At 36.9% G+C, this 16,034-nt stretch overlaps 1 protein-coding gene across 32 annotated transcripts in view; it reads right to left on the bottom strand.

The window, feature by feature from the left end:
• Positions 1–16,034, bottom strand: part of BAZ2B (bromodomain adjacent to zinc finger domain 2B) — a 325,416-nt gene that overhangs the window by 140,173 nt on the left and 169,209 nt on the right. For all 32 annotated transcript variants that reach the window (XM_042244893.1, XM_042244899.1, XM_042244894.1 and 29 more), the window contains one exon: positions 9,879–10,025. In XM_042244893.1, the coding sequence (XP_042100827.1) occupies positions 9,879–10,025 (147 nt within the window). The remainder of the gene's footprint in view (positions 1–9,878; positions 10,026–16,034) is intronic.

The raw sequence follows: 16,034 nt of genomic DNA, 5'->3' as shown, positions 1-16,034 counted from the left end.
TGACCTAAATCAAATCCCTTATGATTCTACAATGGAAGTGAGAAATAGATTTAAGGGCCTAGATCTGATAGATAGAGTGCCTGATGAACTATGGAATGAGGTTCGTGACACTGTACAGGAGACAGGAATCAAGATCATCCCCATGGAAAAGAAATGCAAAATAGCAAAATGGCTGTCTGGGGAAGCCCTATAAATAGCTGTGAAAAGAAGAGAAGCGAAAAGCCAAGGAGAAAAGGAAACATATAAGCATCTGAATGCAGAGTTCCAAAGAATAGCAAGAAGAGATAAGAAAGCCTCCTTCAGCGATTAATGCAAAGAAATAGAGGAAAACAACAGAATGGGAAAGACTAGAGATCTCTTCAAGAAAATTAGGGATACCAAGGGAATATTTCATGCAAAGATGCGGTCGATAAAGGACAGAAATGGTATGGACCTAACAGAAGCAGAAGATATTAAGAAGAGGTGGCAAGAATACACAGAATACAAAAAGGATCTTCACGACCCAGATAATCACGATGGTGTGATCACTCATCTAGAGCCAGACATCTTGGAATGTGAAGTCAAGTGGGCCTTAGAAAGCATCACTATGAACAAAGCTAGTGGAGGTGATGGAATTCCAGTAGTGCTATTGCAAATCCTGAAAGATGATGCTGTGAAGTGCTGCACTCAATATGCCAGCAAATTTGGAAAACTCAGCAGTGGCCACAAGACTGGAAAAGGTCAGTTTTCATTCCAATTTCAAAGAAAGGCAATTTCAAAGAATGCTCAAACTACCACACAATTGCACTCATCTCACACGCTAGTAAAGTAATGCTCAAAATTCTCCAAGCTAGGTTTCAGCAACATGTGAACCGTGAACTTCCTGATGTTCAAGCTGGTTTTAGAAAAGGCAGAGGAACCAGAGATCAAATTGCCAACATCTGCTGGATCATGGAAAAAGCAAGAGAGTTCCAGAAAAACATCTATTTCTGCTTTATTGACTATGCCAAAGCCTTTCACTGGGTGGATCACAATAAACTGTGGAAAACTCTGAAAGAGATGGAAATACCAGACCACTTGACCTGCCTCTTGAGAAATCTGTATGCAGGTCAGGAAGCAACAGTTAGAACTGGACCTGGAACAACAGACTGCTTCCAAATAGGAAAAGGAGTACGTCAAGGCTGTATATTGTCACCCTGGTTATTTAACTTCTATGCAGAGTACATCATAAGAAATGCTGGACTGGAAGAAACACAAGCTGGAATCAAGATTGCGGGAGAAATATCAATAACCTCAGATATGCAGATGACACCACCCTTATGGCAGAAAGTGAAGAGGAACTCAAAAGCCTCTTGATGAACGTGAAAGAGGAGGGTGAAAAAGTTGGCTTAAAGCTCAACATTCAGAAAACGAAGATCATGGCATCCAGTCCTACCAATCCATGGGAAACAGATGGAGAAACATTGGAAACAGTGTCAGACTTTATTTTTGGGGGCTCCAAAATCACTGCAGATGGTGACTGCAGCCATGAAATTAAAAGACGCTTACCCCTTGGAAGAAAAGTTATCACCAACTTAGACAGTATATTCAAAAGCAGAGACATTACTTTGCCGACTAAGGTCCGTCTGGTCAAGGCTATGGTTTTTCCCGTGGTCATGTATGGATGTGAGAGTTGGACGTGAAGAAGGCTGAGAGCCGAAGAATTGATGCTTTTGAACTGTGGTGTTGGAGAAGACTCTGGAGAGTCCCTTGGACTGCAAGGAGATCCAACCAGTCCATTCTGAAGGAGATCAGCCCTGGGATTTCTTTGGAAGGAATGATGCTAAAGCTGAAACTCCAGTACTTTGGCCACCTCACGCGAAGAGTTGACTCATTGGAAAAGACTCTGATGCTGGGAGGGATTGGGGGCAGGAGGAGAAGGGGACGACAGAGGATGGATGGCATCACGGACTCGATGGACGTGGGTCAGAGTGAACTCCAGGAGTTGGTGATGGACAGGGTGGCCTGGCGTGCTGGGATTCATGGGGTGCAAAGAGTCAGACACGACTGAGCGACTGAACTGAACTGAACTGGGAGATGCTTTACATAAAGAAGACTGGTTGAAAGTTTACTAGGATTTAATTTCTCTTTTTTTCTCTTGGCTCTATTTACTCAGATAGGCCCTTCCTTTTAGGTTTATGGGACAAAAAGGTTATACTTCCTCACAAGTACCAATAAAAATCCTACAGTGGAATCTCTTTGCTTTTGACTAAGCTCACGTGCCTTCCTTAACCAATTACTTAACCATCATTATATGGGAAATATGATGTTTGGATTAGTTAGATTGTGTCACATATGCCATCCCAGGAGTCTAAGGTAAAACAGTTTTTTAAAAAGAAAGTGACTCATTTTGGGGGTGATAACTTCAGGTAATGAGGGAGTAATAATGAAGCGGTCACAGAAATCATCCACAGAAAATTATTACAAAAATTCGATTAAAAACAACAAAAATAAGATACTGAAAAGCAGAGAAAAGCTAGGAGAAATTTTAGTTTGGAAAAAATGGTAAAAAGAAGGAGTAAGAAGTATGACTTTGTTGCTTTCTGGTCCCATAATGCTGTCCTAACTACACAGCTTTAACTACAGAAAACAGTGGAAGATGAAACAACAGGCTTATCAACTAAAGGTGCCAGAGGTCAGACTCCAGGCTAAGAAAACATCAGGAAATCAGGAAATTTAAAGGGGAAATCTTGGCAATGTTCAAACCATAGAAAGAATGATACTCAAATTCAGAGCTTAAACTTTCCAAATGTCTAACTACAAGTACTGTGTACCGGGCACCACAAAATAGCAAGCAGAGAACGTAGAGAAAGACAGAGCTCCATACAGCAGATATGCTCAGTTTGATGTATCTCTTAATTGAGTGCATACCTTCACCATGATCAGCTTAGACAGCAGAAAGCCTGAGGTGTCAGAGAGCAGAGTCCAAAGCTGGCAGAGCAGCTGGAAATCACGGGCTAATCTTACAAGCAAGGAAACCACAAAGAGAAAGAGATGTATCTCTGCCAAGTACATGGCTGACCCAACAATTCTCACAGGCACAGAGGAGACCCACCAGGGCCAGTCTGAAAAAGTGGCAGTGGGAAGCCAAAACATAGCACAGATTATCATTAGTACGTTTTTTAACCATAATAAAACTAAAATGGACATCACTTTAAAATTATAAATGTCAAATTACTAACTTTTAAACAACAGTGAAAGAAGAAGTCACAAGGGAAAACAGAAAATAATTTCACTAGAATGATAATGAAATGAAAATATATCAAAATTTGAGGGATGCAGCTATAGTTGGAAAGGGAAAGTTTTAGCATTAAGCGCATATATGAGAAAATGAGAAAAGTCTAACACAAATAATCTAAGTTTTCCCTTTAAGAAATTAGAAGAAAAAAGGAGGAAATCACACACATTTGAAAAACAAGGAAATAATAAAGGTAAAAAAATCAATGAAACATAAAAAATAATATTGAAAAAAAATCAATGAAACCAAAATTTAGTGTCAAAAAGGTTGATAAAGTTGATAAAGCTCTAAAGGAAAAAAGGCACAAATCATTAGTATCAATAATAAAAGAGAAGATATCACTACAAATCCTATAGAGTCAAGGATAAGGTACTATTTGGAACAACTCTGCACTTATAATACAACTTAGATGATATGGGCAAAATGTGAAAGACATCAACTACCAAAGGTCATCCACAAAGAAAATGATAAATCTGAATAGTTTTATACTTCTATTTTTAAAGGTGAACTCCTAGGAATTCTCTGGTGGTCCAGGAGGCAGGGCTCTATGCTCTCACTGCTGAGGGTCAGGGTTCAACTCTTGGTTGAACCAAAAAAAAAAAAAAAAAATCCCACAAGTTGTACAGTTTGGCCAAAAAAAAAGTTGAACTCCTGATTTAATATCTTCTGATAACAACACTAGGCTTTCCAGGTGGCTCAGTGGTAAAGAATACACCTGTCAATGCAGGAGATGCAGGAGACAGGTTCAATCCTCAGGTTGGGAAGATCCCTAGAAGAGAACATTGCAACCCATTCTAATATTCTTGCCTGGAAAAATCACATGGACAGAGCAGTCTGGCGGGCTACAGTCCATGGAGTTGCAAAGAGTCCTACATGACTGACCAACCAAGCACACACACACTCAACATTAAACCAAACAAAAAATATCAATCTTCCAAGCCTAGATGACTTCAGAGTGGATTCTACCAAACTTTTAGAGAAGAAACGCTATCAATTTGATATCAATTCTTCCCTAAAAAAGGTTTTCAAGAAGCAAAGACTGGTCAATTGTGTCAATTCTTCCCAAGGGTTTAGTGAGATGAGGACAGAAAAATGGCATTGCCGTGGATTGACATACACATAAAGATGAGAAAAAGGGGAAAGCACATACAGCTATATATTTTGAGAAGTTTGGTTATAAATGGAGGCAGAAAACAGTCACAGCCAGAAGAGTGTTTGGGTGAAAGAAGGAAGAGGTTTTGGTATGTATTACTTTTTAAGATGGGAGATACTAAGTGCAGACTTTTATACTAATGGATATGATAATAAATAGAGATAAATTAATGACACTGTATAGGAGGATTCGGAGAAGGCAATGGCAACCCACCCCAGTACTATTGCCTGGGAAATCCCATGGACAGAGGAGCCTGGTAGGCTGCAGTCCATGGGGTTGCTAGGAGTCGGACACGACTGAGCAACTTCACTTTTACTTTTCACTTTCATGCACTGGAGAAGGCAATGGCACCCCACTCCAGTACTCTTGCCTGGAAAATCCCATGGATGGAGGAGCCTGGTAGGCTGCAGTCCATGGGGTCGCTAGGAGTCAGACATGACTCAGCAACTTCACTTTCACTTTGCACTTTCATGCACTGGAGAAGGCAATGGCAACCCACTCCAGTGTTCTTGCCTGGAGAATCCCAGGGACAGCGGAGCCTGGTGGGCTGCCGTCCCTGGGGTTGCACAGAGTTGGACACGACTGAAGTGACTTAGCAGCAGCAGCATAGGAGGATTGGCATCCTTGACAAGTCTTTCTGCAATTTTTATAAAGGAATTGATAAGTATTTATTATTGTGATAGTTAAGAGCCAACATACAGATACCAAGTGGGGAAGGGGGGGTGGGATGAATTGGGAGATTGAGATTGACATATATACACAACTATGTATAAAACAGATAACTAATGAGAACACACTGTATGGCACAGACTTGCACCCTTCTCGCAGTTTTCCAAGTCACGCCAGGGCTTCTCTCTCCCCTGCTCAAACACTACTTTGCCCAAATCCAGTCATTATATCCCATGACAATCTGCTTACAGTTTATCTCTGGAATCTTGTTTCTTTCTCCAGCTCCAATAATTCCTAATTTGGGGCTTTATTATTTCTCACTCATATAAATTAAGCACTTTCTAATGATCTTTGCTTCAGACCATCCTGATGCTCTATATGCTGCTAGAGCTATCATTTTCAAAGCATTAATTCTTCTACTTAATCAACTATGAATAAAAATAAAGGTTATAGTTTACTAGGCCCCTCCTCTATGATCTCATCTATCCTTATAAAATGGATAGCATATTTATTTCTTATTTGAGGTAACTGAAGTTTAGGAATGGGTGAGTAATTTATCCAAATTCACATAGCTAATAAGTAGATAAGCCAAGATTCAATTTCAGGGCCTTTCAATTGCTAAGTCTTTGCTTTTAATCAATATATCCTTCTGTCTAAACTCTTAAGCATGGTGTGTGAAGTTCTAAATGATCTGACCTGAATCTACTCCCCAGCTTGACCTCCTGTCCCTCTGTTCCACTTAACCATAGCAGATATTGGCTATCCGTTCTCTCCCTATTCCTTACTAATAACGTCTGTTTTCTTCAGGATGGCAATATGCTCAGCTAAAAACTAATTTTCCTAGTCTTCCTGGAAGCTGAGATTACCATTCACATAATTCTGACAAAAGAGATGTTAAGTGGAAATCTCTAGATGGGTTTCTGGGAAAGCTCTTTAAAAGGAGTTGAAGTAATCAGACATACAACTTTTTCCCTCTTCTACTCCATCCTCTTCCTTCCTGGAAAACAGTACTGTAGGTGGATCAGCCTTCTAACAGCCATGAGACAGATATTGAGCATGAAACTCCCATAGGTCAGAAGATAGGATATATTTAATAAAATTAGGAGCAGATCTGTGATGGTACTGCCCACCTCAGAACTGTTACCTAAAGACTAGTACATTTGTTTGACCTGTGTTCCTACTTATAGTTAATTGTCGTTAACTATGTTAATCATTGTTAACATTACTATTCACTGACACATACCCTACACTGAGGCCTTACTGATCAATTTGGAATCTCCTCAATATACCATGATTTGGCACACTTCTACAGAGGTAGGCCTGCAATTAAGATACATGTATAATTCAGTCACTAACTTTAAAAGTAGGCATACTCCAGCTTTAACGCGCGAAGTTTAAACAGTTTCTCTGTTTTCTATATTCAACATTTTACAAGTCTTTGTTTGAAGGGTTCTAACTCAAAAAATAGATTGAAATCCAGTGATCTATATAGCATAGTTTAATCACTGAAATTTCTCAAAGTTCTATGCTTTTTTTTCATTAGGCCAAATGACCATCAATATCAAACAAATCCACTCTGTAAAGTTTAATTTTGCAACTCTGCTTAAATACTATTCTTTCAGCTTTTGTTCAGAGATAATATGGGAAATAATGTTTGAATACCTATAAAACTGGCATATAGGATACTGTGTATCCCATGGTCTTTTATACAAAGGTTCTGGTGGTATATACCCCAAACCACTCAGGTGAAGTAAAGGTTTGTTTTTCTCTGAGGAACTGATACATTCACCAGCACTAGTATGTGAGCTATGTAGCCCACTATTTTTTTTAAAATTCTTAGCAGCCAGTTTTTTGTCCAATGTCTGTGGCTTCCTTCAGCTAACATTTTTATACTTTTTAAAGTCTATCTTTTGATATTTTAGTTAATTGTTTTGTTTATGGTGCCAGTGTATTTATTGAAAGCTATCCCAAATTATTGTTTAAAAGTAGGCAAGTTATTTTTTTAAATCATACTTTAAAAGGAAAAGAAATATAACTTCTGATATGACCAACAAGACCCCTATATGCAGATAGCCTTAGATTCATCAATCTTTGTTGCAGTGTAATTTTCTATCCAAGTTACTGCAAGAAAATTAAAGGTGTGTTGTGAGAGACAGTCCTTCATGGTCCCTGCATGTTGTTGCTGGGCATGCCAAGAATGCAAGGTCTTGACCACTCTTTAAAACTGGGTACTTTCTCAGGACTGCAGTGAGTAATCTTGATGGATGAGGTGACATCTCCTTCCAGAGTGGGTGTGCTTTTATTTACTACAAAAGCAGCAGGTTGCTAAACAGCATTCCTTAGCTGTGACACAAACCCACTAAATGTGTAAAATTCAACTAAGTCTCTCGGTGTTGCCCTGTGGGACTTGGGATACCTGGGGAATCAATGCCAACATGACTATTTGCTATGCCATAGTCATAAGATCTCTGACCAAGGAGTCTCAAGTCTTCTGCCAGCGTCATAACAGTAACAGGCTAACTTGTAGGTGTGTATAACCCCAGACCCTGACAAGATGTTGATTTAAAAGAAATTAGTTGATTATTCAAACTTTGAAAGCAGGTTTAAATTATTTGTAACTAACAGGAATTCCTATAGATATATCATTAATGAAGATAACAGAGAAAGGCCAATTAAAATAACCATTTAAAACAATAATGTCCTCAAAGGGACCATTAAAGAACTGGTGAGGTACTGATATTTCAAAGATGAAAATTCTGTTTTGTTGTCTCTATACATCAAGAACATAGAGGAAATTAAAATTGTTTAAGATAAATAAGGCAGGCCCATTATCACTTTATAATTTTACTTTTAAAAGGAGAGAATTATCAGACACTGAATAGGCCAAAAATAACAAACAGATAAGAGAAGACAGGAAAATTTGACAAACTGAATTATGTAGGACAACTGAGCATTTTCCATACATTATAAGGCTCTACTTTAAATATAAACCACAACACTGTGAAAGTTAAAAATAGAAAAAAATTTTTTTCTTAGAACGTGAAAAAAACTCCTGTCGTAGGTACTAAAATTATACTCTGTTGATTAATAAGTGATATATCCCAGAATAAATATAGAAATAAATTATAGCTTCATTCAATAAGAGTATCTGCACATAAAAACTCTACAAGATATTCTACTGGAAAATAAATGATAAAAATTAAGTCCTTTATAGATGAGGAAATTTCTAATGTTATTCAATAACTAAGCATACTCTGTCTGTCTGCAACTTCCAACTACCAGTACCAAAAAATTGCATTCAATGTGTGACTACTCAGAATTGTAAACAATTCAAATGCCACTAATTCAGAAAGCTACATGAGAAATAGCTAATAGCAAAGTGTCCAGAAAACTCAAGGCTCCGTACTCAAGGACTGAAAATTTCAACACTGAAAAAAGGACATTTCCCTAGAGACATTATATATTTTAAATATTAATTCACAAGTAAATACAAAGTAAGACAGCAGATTGGAAGAACACAATGAAAGGAGTTGACAACAAAGGAAAGGAGAAGAGTTATAAAAAAGCATGAAAGAATAATTACGAAAATACATCTGTGTGTTATCATTTAGACAAGGAAAGTTAAGGTAAAATGCCAATTGTGGTATCACTATTTTTGAACACAGCATATCAAAGGCATTCATTATGTTACATATACCTATCATTTTATACACAAGGGAAATGGGGAAGTTGCTAAATAAACTAGATTGTACAGGGTGCAGAACAGGAATTTTATTCATTTACGTTTCCAATGTAATGGTATATTCTTTTAGTTACTTTACAATTACTAAGATGTTAGAAAATTGTTCTGATAAAATGACAAAACAAAATCCTTGTCATACCACAGACTGGAAAAAATCAGATAATTCAACAAATATATATTTGACAATTTGCGAAGGTATTCTGTCAGCAAACATTCCATATTGATGTATTTTATTCACCCAAAATTATAAACTAATTTTGAAAAAGTGAAACGTTATTTAGTTCTAATGCTTATACACATGAAATAAGATAATTATATATATAAGATTAAAAATCTTCCTAAGGATAAAGGAAAGAGTTGATCAACTTTAGGTTAAAAAAGAAAAAAGAGAATGTATTCTACTAAATATCCAAATGTGTTTGGGCAAAAAGTGATTTTGAAGGGTAAAAAATACCTTTTACATAGAACTAAAATTGAGGTCATTTTCATTTCTGAAATAAAGTTCCTTTAACAATATAACCTTTGCTCATGTTTAAGAAAAACTTGTCAAATATCTTTAAAATTTTTTCAAAATATTTAAAATTTAAAAAATAGTTTTCATCAAATAAATGATACGTTTTAGTATGTATCTTATGAATGAGGGTAACTGAGGTTTGGTGAAGGTCATTTAAAATACTGGAAGCAAATTTAGGGCAAAGAGGTCCATGGCACTGAGGCCTAATCTTACCATCCAGGTTTCTTTTGTATTTCTTTACTCTCTCATGAGCCTATTGTTTTAAAAGATTTTTCATGTATTAATTTATTATTAAAATGGTCCAAGTAAGATATTATAATGAAACTGTTAAAAAGAGCTTCTAAAAATTATGAAAACACGGAATAAGCAGTGCTACTCCAGTGTGCTGATAAAATCCAGAAAAAGCAGAGACTAGAAGTTTAACCTAGCAATTGTTCAACAGGCCTGAGGAGGTAAAGAAAACATTTTATTCAAAGTTCAATAAAACAGTCTGAATGCAAACTAGTAAAAGGATGGCATGCTAGAGTTAATAAAGAGTATTCACCACATGGGTTGATTGTAGAGCTAAGCGAAGCAGCTCCAGTGGAAAGGCCGCCTTTTGAAACTGATGAAGCCACAGAAGGCATAGAGGATGAAGTTGGTGTAGTAGAGGAGGCTGTTGAGGATGGTAACCGTTCTCCAGACTCCATATCTATGGGAAGGAGGCAAACGTTAATTTTTGGAATTAAATAGTAGAATTATGCAAAATAATTAAATATATTTAAAATAAGTCAAACTTTTAGGAATACTTTTTTTAAATATGAAAATAAGTTTAGAAATATATGTTTTCAGAAAGATAAAATATAGAATAAACAAAAACAATGTAAATTAAAATTCCAGTTTATAAGGTAAGCTTAATACTAAGCATAACAAATCTAAAAAACTTGTACTCTTTTATAAAAAAATAAGTCATCTGAATACAGTAACTTCATACAACTATGTGTTGCCATAATCTTAGGAAAACAAGCATATTAACTTTTCATTCTTCTTAAATCACCTCATCATTTATTCACTTACAGCATAATACTATTATCTTAATGAATCAAGAAAATATGACCAAATTATAGTGAAATGTAACCCTGTCTTCGAAATCCAAATAGCAACATACTTCTAGGTCTTAAGCATCCATGAATCTGATCGGGTAATTCCCAATACAGTGAGTCCTCCCAAAAACACAAATATATTTTACAGTTTATCTTACAGTCTAGTTTGAACTATGGTCTCAAAATGGCTTTAATATGATCCATTTATAAGGACTTGACTTCTAAGCATTTTTATTAACTTTCTTAGCGATTTTGGGTACTATTTATATAGATCTTATTATAATAGTTTATGTTGATATTAAAATCTAGAATGGAAATGAATGAAGGAGTCAAAAGTTAAGAACTTACAATTCTAAAACAAATATGTGATAGGATGTAATGGACTGCATGGTGACTATTCTTAATAATATTTCATTGTACATTTGAAAGTTGCTAAGAAAACAGAGGAGAAACAACCTCAGATATGTAGATGATACCACTCTAATGGCAGAAAGCAAAGAGGAACTAAAGAGCCTCTTGATGAGAGTGAAGGAGGAGAGGGAAAGAGCTGGCTTAAAACTCAATTTTAAAAAAACTTAGATCATGGCATCTGATCCCATTATTTGATGGCAAACAGAAAGGGAAAAGGTGAAAGCAACGACAGATTTCTTCTTCTTGGGCTCTAAAATCACTGTGGATGGCGTCGGCAGCCATGAAATCAGAAGGCGACTGCTTCACAGCAAGAAAGCTATGACAAACCTAGACAGTGTGTTGAAAAGCAGAAACATCACTCCACCAACAAAGGTCCGTATAGTCAAGTTTATGGTCTTCCCAGTGGTCACGTACGGTTGTGAGAGCTGGACGGTAAAGAGGGCAGAATACCAAAGAATTAATGCTTTTGAACTGTGGTGTTGGGGAAGATATCTGAAAGTCCCCTGGACAACAAGGAGGTCAAACCAGTCAATCTTAGGAAAATAAACTCTGAATACTCATTGGAAGGACTGATGCTGAAGCTAAAGTTCCAGTATTTTGGTCAACAGATGCAAACAGCTGACTCATTGAAAAGTCCCTGATGCTGGGAAAAATTGACGGTAGAAGAGAAGAGGGCATCAGTGGATGACATGGCTGGATGGCATCATCGATGCAGTGGACATGAACTTGGGCAAACTCCAGGAGATGGTCAGGGACAGGGAGGGGGAGTGCTATAATCCACGGGGTCGCAAAGCATTGGCCACAACTTGGGCGACTGAACAACAGCAAGAAGAAAACAGATCTTAAAAGTCCTCATCACATGGAAAAATATTTATAACTGTGTGACAAGGATATTAACTGAACTTACCATGGTGTGCATTTCACACTAATACAAATGTTGAATCATTATATGTACACCTGAAACTAATATAATGTTATATGTCAGTTATATCTTATAATTTTTAAAAATCTAGAATAGGTTATGATCATTTTAATAGTCTGCATACACTAATACCACAATTAAGCAAGGAAACTGTGAAGTTCACAGTTGCTTAAATGAGTACACATATCTAGGAAGAGACAAAAAGAATACTATTCATACATCAACCATGAGTAAACTTTTATTATTTAAATAATTTAACCATAGAAAGATTTTTGTACGGAATTCTATAGGCGATTCACGTAATTACTACATGTTTTCTAAGAAAAACAATTTGATTTCATTTAACACTATTTCATTTTTTGATTGGGTCGTTTATTTTTCTGGAATTGAGCTGCAGGAGTTCCTTGTATATTTTTGAGATTAGTTGTTTGTCAGTTGCTTCATTTGCTATTATTTTCTCCCATTCAGAAGGCTGTCTTTTCACCTTGCTTATATTTTCATCTGTTGTGCAGAAACTTTTAATTTTAATTAGATCCCATTTGTTTATTTTTGCTTTTATTTCCAGAATTCTGGGAGGTGGATCATAGAGGATCCTGCTGTGATTTATGTCTGAGAGTATTTTGCCTATGTTCTCCTCTAGGAGTTTTATAGTTTCTGGTCTTACATTTAGATCTTTAATCCATTTTGAGTTTATTTTTGTGTGCGGTGTTAGAAAGTGATCTAGTTTCATTCTTTTACAAGTGGCTAAATAGACATTTCTCCAAAGAAGACATACGGATGGCTAACAAACACATGAAAAGATGCTCAACATCACTCATTATTAGAGAAATGCAAATCAAAACCACAATGAGGTACCACTTCACACCAGTCAGAATGGCTGCGATCCAAAAATCTGCAAGCAATAAATGCTGGAGAGGGTGTGGGGAAAAGGGAACCCTCCTACACTGTTGGTGGGAATGCAAACTAGTACAGCCACTATGGAGAACAGTGTGGAGATTCCTTAAAAAATTGCAAATAGAACTACCTTATGACCCAGCAATCCCACTGCTGGGCATACACACCGAGGAAACCAGAATTGAAAGAGACACATGTACCCCAATGTTCATCGCAGCACTGTTTATAATAGCCAGGACATGGAAACAACCTAGATGTCCATCAGCAGATGAATGGATAAGAAAGCTGTGGTACATATACACAATGGAGTATTACTCAGCCGTTAAAAAGAATTCATTTGAATCAGTTCTGATGAGATGGATGAAACTGGAGCCGATTATACAGAGTGAAGTAAGCCAGAAAGAAAAACACCAATACAGTGTACTAACACATATATATGGAATTTAGGAAGATGGCAATGACGACCCTGTATGCAAGACAGGAAAAAAGACACAGATGTGTAGAGCGGACTTTTGGACTCAGAGGGAGAGGGAGAGGGTGGGATGATTTGGGAGAATGGCATTCTAACATGTATACTATCATGTAAGAATTGAATCGCCAGTCTATGTCTGACGCAGGATACAGCATGCTTGGGGCTGGTGCATGGGGATGACCCAGAGAGATGTTATGGGGAGGGAGGTGGGAGGGGAGTTCATGTTTGGGAACGCATGTAAGAATTAAAGATTTTAAAATTTAAAAAATAAAAAAATAAAAAAAATTAAAAAAAACACTATTTCATTAAAACTATTTAAAACTATTGATATGTTCATATCAACATATGAAAAGATGCTCATCATTGCTAATTATTAGAGAGATGCATATCAAAACTACAATTAAGTACTACCTCACACCAGTCAGAATGACCATCATTTAAAGTCTGCAAATAACAAATGCTGGAGAGTATGTGGATAAAAGGGAACTTTCCAATATTACAGGTGGAAATGTAAATTAGTGCAGCCTCTATGGAAAACAGTACAGAGGTTATTCATACAACTGAAAATGGAGTTGCCATATCATTCCAGCAATCCCACTCCTGGATGTATATCCAGACAAAACTATAATTTGAAAAGATACAAGCACCACTATGTTCTTGTTCATACTAGCACAAAACCAACAGCCAAGACATAGAAACAACCTAAATGTCTATCAACAGGTGATTAAAGTCTTCCACACAGTGGAATAAAACCCAGCCATAAAAAGAATGAAATATCCCATTTGCAGAAACATGGATGAACCTAGAGATTATCATACTAAGTGAAGTAAATCAGAGAAAGACAAATATCAGGTGATATCACCAATATGTAGACTCTAAAACATGACATACATGAACATATCTACAAAACACAAACAGACCCACAGACATAAAGAACATTCTTGTGTTTGCCACGGGTTGTGGGTGAGTGGGAAGGGTGAGTTGGGAGTTTGTGACTGGAGATACAACTATTATATAAATGCACATACATATACATAATGCAAACTATTACATATATACATACATATTATACATGTATATGTACACATGTAATGGAAAAACAAGGTCCTACTGCAAAGCATAAAGAACTATATTCAATATCCTATAATAAACCACAAAGGAAAAGAACATGAAAAAGTAATACACATGTATAACTAAGTCACTTTGCCGTATAGCAGAAATTAACACGACACTGCAAATCAAGCATACTTAAATTTAGAAAGGTAAAATAAAACACTGGCCAATTAAAATAATGCAAGATTAATCTTTAAATTATTGAATCCATATGGTATGTATATGATTTTTTAAAGATAGATACATAGGGTAAAAGAAATCTCAGATTGACACAACAGCATCATTAATAGAGCACTTTCAGTAAGTTTTCCAGTCATACACAATTCAAAAACTTCTCTTCATATTCTGACATTGCTGTCAATCACCTCCATAGAAAATGGTACTGCTATAACTAGCAAGTATCACTATGAACAAGGCTAGTGGATTGAGCACCTAAAAGATGATGCTGTGAAAGTGCTGCACTCAATATGCCAGCAAATTTGGAAAACTCAGCAGTGATCACAGGACTGGATAAGGTCAGTTTTCATTTCAGTCCCAAAGAAAAGCAATGCCAAAGAATGCTCAAACTACTGCACAATTGCACTCATCTCACACACTAGCAAAGTAATGCTCAAAATTCTCCAAGCCAGGTTTCAACAGTACGTGAACTGTGAACTTCCACATGTTCAAGCTAGATTTAGAAAAGGTAGAAGAACCAGAGATCAAATTGCCAACATCTGTTTGATCACTGAAAAAGCAAGAGAGTTCCAGAAAAACATCTACTTCTGCTTCACTAACTATGCAGAAGCCTTTGACTATGTAGATCATAACAAACTGTGGAAAATTCTTAAAGAGATGGGAATACCAGACCACCTGACCTGTCTCTTGAGAAATCTGTATGCAGGTCAGGAAGCAACACTTAGAAATGGACATGAAACAACAGACTAGTTCCAGATCGGGAAAGGAGTATGTCAACGCTGTTTATTGTCACCCTGCTTATTTAACTTCTATGCAAAGTACATCATAAGAAATGCTGGACTGGATGAAGCACAAGCTGGAATCAAGATTGCTGGGAGAAATATCAATAACCTCAGATATGCAGGTGACACCACCCTTACGGCAGAAAGCAAAGAACTTAAGAGCCTTTGATGGAAGTGAAAGAGAAGAGTGAAAAAGTTGGCTTAAAACTCAACATTCAGAAAATGAAGATCATGGCATCTGGTCCCATAACTTCATGGCAAATAGATGGGGAAACAGTGGAAACAGCGTCAGACTTTTATTTTGGGGGCTCCAAAATCACTGCAGATGGTGACTGCAACCATGAAATTAAAAGACACTTATTCCTTGGAAGAAAAGCTATGACCAACCTAGACAGCTTATTAAAAAGCAGAGACATTACTTTGCCAGCAAAGGTCCATCTAGTCAAAGGTATGGTTTTTCCAGTAGGCATGTATGGATGTGAGAGTTGAACTATAAAGAAAGCTTAGTGCCAAAGAATAGATGCTTTTGAACTGCGGTGTTGGAGAAGACTTGAGAGTCCCTTGGATTGCAAGGAGATCCAACCAGTCCATCCTAAAGGAAATCAGTCCTGAATATTACTGGAAGGACTGATACTGAAGGTGAAACTCCAATACTTTGGCCACCTGATATGAAGAACTGATTCATTGAAAAGACCCTGATGCTGGGAAAGATTGAACGCAGGAGGAGAAGGAGATGACAGAGGATGAGATGGTTGCATGGTATCACTGACTCCATGGACATGAGTTTGAGTAAACTCCAGGAGTTGGTGATGGACAGGGAGCCCTTTCGTGCTGCAGTTCATGGGGT

Source organism: Ovis aries, chromosome 2 (genome assembly GCF_016772045.2).
Source record: "Ovis aries strain OAR_USU_Benz2616 breed Rambouillet chromosome 2, ARS-UI_Ramb_v3.0, whole genome shotgun sequence".
Taxonomy (NCBI): Eukaryota; Metazoa; Chordata; class Mammalia; order Artiodactyla; family Bovidae; genus Ovis; species Ovis aries.
The sequence above is the reverse complement of the archived record's forward strand: the minus strand, read 5'-3'. Positions and strand labels throughout refer to the sequence as shown.